General features: G+C 40.1%; 1 protein-coding gene across 1 annotated transcript in view; it reads right to left on the reverse strand.

Annotated features, from left to right (window-relative positions):
• Nucleotides 1–380: 380 nt before the first annotated feature.
• Nucleotides 381–7688, reverse strand: part of LOC104950152 (voltage-dependent T-type calcium channel subunit alpha-1H-like) — an 18854-nt gene continuing 11546 nt past the window's right edge. The window contains exons 4-9 of the mRNA XM_010776641.1: nt 7120–7209; nt 5890–6103; nt 2263–2414; nt 1583–1692; nt 506–639; nt 381–391 (exon numbers count right to left, since the gene is read on the reverse strand). Of these exons, the coding sequence (XP_010774943.1) occupies nt 381–391; nt 506–639; nt 1583–1692; nt 2263–2414; nt 5890–6103; nt 7120–7209 (711 nt within the window). The remainder of the gene's footprint in view (nt 392–505; nt 640–1582; nt 1693–2262; nt 2415–5889; nt 6104–7119; nt 7210–7688) is intronic.

Consider the following 7688-nt stretch of genomic DNA (forward strand, 5'->3'; position numbering starts at 1 on the left):
GTTGCAGCTCCGTTTTTAGAGATTTGGGTATGGAGGAAAATAGAGAGGGTTGTGTTTTCTGACACTTGGGGAGTTCCCTGACACACCGGGGACACATATTCATGTATAAAAGGTAGGTCACCTTTAAGAAAGAAAGTACTTTCTATATTTGGCCAGAGAGTGCCTTAATCAGAGATACAGTGGTAAAGGGGGGGAGATCGAGGCGATGACATTGCCTGACATTTTCCGCGTACTTGGCAGTGGACTCCACATGTGAAGTACACACAGGTATGTAATGTACTGTATCTATGTGTAAAAGCCAGGAGGCATCTGTAACCCATTACTTTAAGAAATGACAATAATAAACAATAACACATTTGGTTAGAAAGTGCTTCACAACATCAATCAGTGTCTGTAGTGAGGACTCACAGAGACAATGACTTATTTACAGGGTGTGTGTGTGTGTGTGTGTGTGTGTGTGCGTGCGTGCGTGCGTGCGTGCGTGCGTGCGTGTGTGTGTATCTACCTCTTGCTATCCTGAGTACTCTCATGATTCTGATGATGGTAGGATTTATGGGCAGCGCTGAGCTCATCTTCAGCTCCTCCAGCGCGATGCCCACGATGGACAGAGCCACTATACCTATATCCAGCTGATTCCACCTAAACACACACGGAGAAACATCTTTCAATAGGAACAGCACATAGAAGTACAAACATGAATTCCCTGCTTATACTAACATTCAGTATAACAAACTACATGTGCAGCCTCTTACAGACTTCCCTGATGGCAAAGTCAGAGTGTCCCTATCAAGGAACGTGGCTGCCTGTCTGTTGGTGCTGATACGTGAGCCTACCCACTACTCTCTGCAGTAGGTAACACATTGAGTTTACTCTGTGTGTACCAGGTTCAGAGACAGCTTCATCCCGCAGGCAATAAGACTGTTAAACAACTGAACTGCTGAAACAATTTCATAACATTCATCTGCTACTTAGTAATTATGTATCTATTATCTATCATTCCAATAACTTGTATATTTAAGCAATAGCTCACGACAGGCCGTGGTATATGCTCATTATATCACAGCTATGGGGCGTGGTTCGGCCCGACGCCCAGTTTGCTTTTCAGCCCGAACTGTATACTGTTTTTCTCAGGCGCGGAGGGATACTGACTTGTTGTGAAAAGTAACTTACAATTCTACCCGTGGTATACGCTCAGTATATCACGGCTAAGAACCAATCAGATTGCTTGACTTGACTTGTCCGTTTTATAAAGACTCGTATTTCACTATTCCACTTTTTTTTCTCACTTTTAAAAAAAACTATTTTTCTTTTTGTATTACTTTTAATATAGTATATTTTAATATTGTTTTAATATTGTCTGCTTATCTGTATTATTGTGTTGCATTGTTGGAGAAGCCTGTGACCTAAGATTTTCAACGACATAATCTGTAGCTATGTTAGTTTGACAATAACACTCAATCACTTGAACTGAGCGTACTGACAATAGGGAGACATGCATGTACTCAAGGTATTAATAAAACAAAATAGATTCAAACGAGGAAATATTGAATAATATGTATTCGATATTACAGCAGGGGGTTACCTGTCTTTGAAGAACCGTTGTATGCCGAATGCCGAAAGTTTGAGCAGGGCCTCGACGACGAAGATGCAGGTGAACACGTAGTTACAGTACTTCAGAACCTCCTCTAAATACTGAACACACACAGGCGGAGAATTATTTCAAAGCTTTAGTTAATGGTTTTATGTGGCAATAGTCAATACTTATTTTGTATTCAAATGTTGTGAGAGCCGTTAATGGTATTAATAGTGGAGATAGAGCTCCTAAGAAGCTAAACAAGTTGATCATTGCTCTCAAAGGAGATTATGGCATCCCTCCAAAAAATACATCAGAAACTTCTGCTTATTAAAATCCAAATGCTTCACGGGAATTACAAATAAATAGTGTTTAGCATAGTGCCAGCGGTGATGCCGACTTCAGTGTATAACTAAGGAGTTTTATCTGACAGCAAATGTTAAATCAATGCGGTACGGTTATTTTTGGAAGCACACTCACTTCCCAACATACTTGCACTGACTGTTGAGCACAATACAAACTAAACACTGCAGATGTATAGTGCTACTAGCTAAAGATAACCAAAACGTTAGCCATCATTGAGAGGACAACTAAACATGTATGGAAATAGGATTTTACAGTGAGCAAAGTTCAAATACATTTTAACATCCAAAACCTTCAAATCTCATGTCTATGTGCAGTAACCTTACCTTTGGCTGATTGTAGTGCTCGATGCTCATGGTGAAGACGTTGATGCAGATGATGAAGGTGATGAAGAGGTCCAGGTAGTGGCTGGTGCACAGCGTGTGGATGTACAGACGCACGGGGGAGTAGTCCGCATAGTACGGCCTCTGCTTGGCTTCTGGAGGTCACAGACACACACGTACAAACAAATATAGGGAAGGAGGACACGGAGAGAGACACATATCAGAACGCAGACAGACAGGAAGAGTGGAGCTGTGAGTTAGAGTGATCTGACATGGAGATATAACATCTGTCCAGTGGTGTGCACGGGGAGGTGTAGGGGCTAAGGAAGGGGAACCACCACTGTTTTCTTTTAGACAGCAGAAAATCACTTCTTATACCTTTATTGGCTTATTATTGATTTCTTTTTGCCCTCACATCACCTCAAAGCGGCAGCCTGGGTGCACCGCTGGCTTCTCTACTGCGTCATAAATAGGCACGTTCACACCAAGTACTTTTCCCACTAAGGTTCCTGAGAACTACGATTTAGTTGCGTTCACACCAAAAAGTCAGAGGAACTAAATTAGTTCTAGAGAACCTTTTTCTCCCACGAAAGTCCCTGCTAGAGAGGGACTTTCGTGGGAGAAAAAGGTTCCTGTGTCTGATTGGCTGAGCGGAATGCAAACCGCGCCCCGTCAAACTCCCAAAAACTTTTGTGAAGCCGCCATTTTATTATCTTCCGCATTGCATTATTAGCATTAGCATTAGCACAGCGCAGAAACGCAGAGACTAACTTATGACAACACAAAATAAAACATGGGAGCGGTGGAGATGAGGAGGTGTCGGCGTTCTGGCCGTTTACTCTGAAGGCTTCAGTAGAAGCTGCTGGGAGTCCCAGCAGCTTCTACTAAAGCCAGTCCCTAACTCCGGGGACTTCCGGCCGGGGATTTTGGGCGGCAGTATACGCCGTGAAGTTGTTTGCGGCCTGCCAGTAAACCCAAAGCAGAAGAAGAAGAAGTGACGTCAGCGGCTTTATTTGCCTAATCCACCCCCAGGTAGGAACTCATTTCCGGTGTGAACGCGATCTGTACTTAGTTCATGAGAACTAAAGAGTTCTCAGGAACCTTTGTGGGAAAAGTACTTGGTGTGAACGCGCCTAATGTTCAATTCTCATATCGGGTGGTGCCCCTTTTATTTGATCACGGCCCCTGCGCCTCACTAAGTCTGTGCACACCACTGCCTGTATGGTATGTTCAAATAAGAGAGGACATGAGAGTCACAGCTAGCCTAATTGATCAATTTTATGTTCAAGGAATACTTCCCTACAAAGCGATATCAATTACTCACTTGAATTCTTAAAGAAAACGTCACTCAAGCGATACTCACAAAGAAAATGACCTGAGCAGAGACTGAGAGGGTTTACCGGTGTGTTGCAAATGTTAAGGTTTACGTAGAAATGCATTGGTCTGAATGTATTCAAGTTTGATTGTAATGCAAGCGCTGTGTAAGATTAAATAGACTTTTGATATCATTTTGTAGTTGTTAAAAAATGGTATTATGTACTAGCTGCCCTTACTAAGTATGTACTATTACATTCAGTCATTATACTTTGGACGTACTACTTTGTCCTAGAATTGTATCGTGATATGTGACCCTCTTGTTCTTAAAGGATTGTGGGTGAGAACAACTAGAAAAGCATACTGGAAAATGTGATCGGATGCAGTACAACATCCTCGTATTTTGGGTATACTGCATTTCATATATCGTGTATTTGGACATACTAAATATCTTACTGGCATAATAAATAGTATGGTAGTCTGGGTATTTGAACGTTTGAAATTTGAAAGTAAGACTTCTGTGTTTTCCAAGAAGGCATGCAAGGAAAACAATGTTTTCTTCAATATTTCAATTTAACACCAGGTGAGTAATTGACATACAAATGGGCAATTTGTATAAGTATTCCCTCACTCGAGTTCAAATAACTCAATATCACTTTTTTGTACCCTTTAATTCTTCCTTCAAACAGTCTATGGTAAACATATTCCCGAACTAAAGGGAGTGGCAGTCCTAATTCTTTCAGAGGGCTCCTTTAATGGGAGCATTATTGGAAGAGTCATTGGCTCTCTAATAATGATATTCTTGTCAAGACTTAGAGGTCTCGCCCTGCATCCTGACCTAAAAAGAAGTCTACATTAAAGCCCAGACTAAAGAGTATAATTTGTGATAGGTGCATTACAGCCTCTGAATAATTAAATAGACTTTAAGTGAAGCTGAAGTAATGAATGAAGCTCAGAGGTGGAAAAACCTCGCATCCATTAAGCTTAAAGCCTAGGTTCTGATAGACTGTGTACTCACATGTCCATACATGACGATTGATGATGGCTTTTATGGTACGTGCATGTTTATGTCACAGTCCCAAGTTTACACCATGTCTGCTGAATGCTTACATGCCTTTGATGTACAGGGTCTATGGGTGAGAGGGGCTGCGCAGGGCACGTTCAACAACACAATTAGTATGTGAAGTATCTATAATCTTAATATTCACAACGTTTCACTTTTCAACTCACCCAATTTGAAGGTTTTCGAAAAAAGACTGTAATGTTGAACATACGCTCGAGCCACTATTCTCTTTGATGACATCACTACAGTCATTTCAAACCCCTCGGAAAAATCTCAATAGTCCAAAACGTTTTTTTTTCAAGACTAGACTTATTGCATGGCCAAACTCTGGAGACAGTTAATTAAATGATGTTCATCACCATTAGCAGTTTTAGACCAGAGAGACATGTTTTAACAATGGAAAGAGTGGCGCTCTGCTCACACCTTGTACTGCCTTCTAGTGTAATTCTGTAATTTAATATTTAAGCCAAATGGTTGATCTCTTTGATGAAGCCATGTGCTTCTTCTAATTCCCTTTTTCTCCTTTCTTCAGCTCAACATATTAACACAATAAAAAGGCTTCACTCTTTTTTAGCATGAGACTTTTTTTGCAATAAGTGTTGAGTTTGTGATGTGTCTACCTGGGGGTTCAGTCTCGTATTTCCCACAAACTAACCACAAATCCTTCTTATCTAACAAACAAATCATCTTTATGTCCCAATGTATTTGCAGGTTTAGCAGCCTGCTATGTTTCTGAGTCTGCCAGTCAAAGCATGTTCACAGGAAATGTCCTTCTGGCCTGTGTCGAGAGACGCCGCAGGCTCGGGTTGGTTCATGCACCCGGAGAGGGAGGGGGGGGAGTTGGCGTTTCACTGATCAAAATTTTGATAGGCAAAATTTTAGGAGACAAATGGAGGCAAACAACAACCTCGATCGGCATCACATGCATTCATTGGTTCTCATTGTTAATTAGCAATGTTTGGTCATTTAAGAAATTAAATAGAGACTAGTGAATACTGTTTTTTCTTTTTGCATGCAATGTTTGGGGAGGGTTGGAGGGAGGCTGCAGTCATGCAGTCACATGCATCAGACTGACGTAGCCTACGCCTTCTGCCAGTGATTAGTCACTGTTTGCGTGAGCTACCCAGTCTTTTAAACTCTCCCTCTTTATTTTTAAATCTCTATAAATGTCCCTGTTTTTATTTCTCTGTCATTCTCTTTCTCTTTTTTCAGGCTCTGAAAGCAGGCAGTGCTCAGAAAAATAGACTACCGACCAGCCCCTCCATTCTCCTTACTCCTGCGCTTTTTCTCTATCATTTTCAGCCTCTTCTCCTCCCGTAAGCGAGTCTCCTCCTCCTCCTGGTCCTGACGGCACTTGTGGAAGTTCTCCACCACCACGCCGACAAACATGTTGAGCACGAAGAAGCTGACGATGAGCAGGAAGGATATGAAATAGAGCAGCATCCAGGGGTTGTGGTTCCTAACAGGCTGAAAAGACAATGGGAGAGCAGAGCACGTTTTCACATGTCTCTATTTGTGCAGAGGTCTTTTGTTTTTGACAAAAGACACATTGCCCTTGTAACGCCTCACATTATTATTACATACAGAAAATCCTTTGGTAGCCTTGAGTAATCTTTCCAGAATTCAAAAGGATAATTTCACGGTCAATGCAGCAAGATCTCTCCTGATGCTATAACGAATAAAGCCTGTGCTCCTTTGGTTTGAACACTCTCGTTTTTGCCAATAAGTCTTCACTATTTCAGCACATTACACCACAGGCAGTCCTGAAATGTTGAAGAGTTAAAGTGCCTGCTATAAAATCACATTTAGAGCCGTGCTTTTGCTTTGGATCATTACAGCACCCCTGCCACTCTGTCCTTCTATTATACTCCAAAGTGTATTTAAGATGTTTTCAGGGCTGTTAAAGCTTTCAATACAAGATTATAGTGCCACTATTCCCCAACATGCCTTAAGGTTCAAATGTCTTGAGCTGCTTTACAGTCCAGGTTAATACCAACACTATCTAACTAGATCTGATATGTAATGTTATTATATCTGATATGCAACTGCACTTCGCCTAGAGTAGGTGTACAATAAAATAAGTGGCACAAATCACAGTTTCCGTTTTTTTTATCCCGAGGGGGAATTGGATTTTGTCACAGTTGCTCCAGTTAAGAATATAAAGAAAACAAGTGTCATACAAACATGAGAAGTTAAAGTAAAAAAATGTCCAATAAAAGATCAAATCAAATGCAATATACGTATTTATACAATCAAAAGAAGTTAAGTAAAATGTGCAATAAAAGATCAAATCAAATGCAATATACATATTTATATAATCAAAAGAAGTTAAGTAAAATGTGCAATAAAAGATAAAATCAAACAAATTAGAAATCCGATATTTATATACCTTTTGTGAGACATAATCTGTCGAAGGAAACTCATTTTTGATACACACAGGATTTGAAATGGGTCAGGCTTCATGTATCTCAAACCGTCATTACCTGTTGGTCCACTCCCACTGCGTCCAGCCCGTCATACATGATGTTGACCCAACCGTCCTTACAGGACAGCACGAACAAAGACATCAGAGCCTGGAGAGGAAACAGAGTCAGAACACAGGAATGTATCTGGTCCAATTCCTAACGAATAAAGAGACTAATTCAAGTTTAAATACTGACATCTTAACATCAACATTAGCATGTGTTTTGTCCTCTCAATGACTATTAGTTCCTGTAAATAGAAGATGCACATTCACTGTTGATAGCTGAGTAGAATTTGGTTTGAATATCAAACTAATATTTAAATGTTTAATAGTTTAACTTTTAATAAAGCAAGTTAGACAGGTAAACCATATTTAAAAAAGAAAGAAATATATATAGCCATGTAGAGAATATTGTGTTATTTAAACTGACAAAACATATTTTGTATAGAAAATGTTATGTGTACTGTTCCAGCAGAACCCAGTCATTCCAGAATTGGAGGACAATTTAGACACCAACATTTTTGAAAAATGAACCTTTTATTTTATAATGTTTTTTTATGTATTTAGGAAAAACAGATAATAAACCAT

This window comes from Notothenia coriiceps, unplaced genomic scaffold, assembly GCF_000735185.1.
Source record: "Notothenia coriiceps isolate Sejong01 unplaced genomic scaffold, NC01 NC01_scaffold00000339, whole genome shotgun sequence".
Lineage (NCBI taxonomy): Eukaryota > Metazoa > Chordata > Actinopteri > Perciformes > Nototheniidae > Notothenia > Notothenia coriiceps.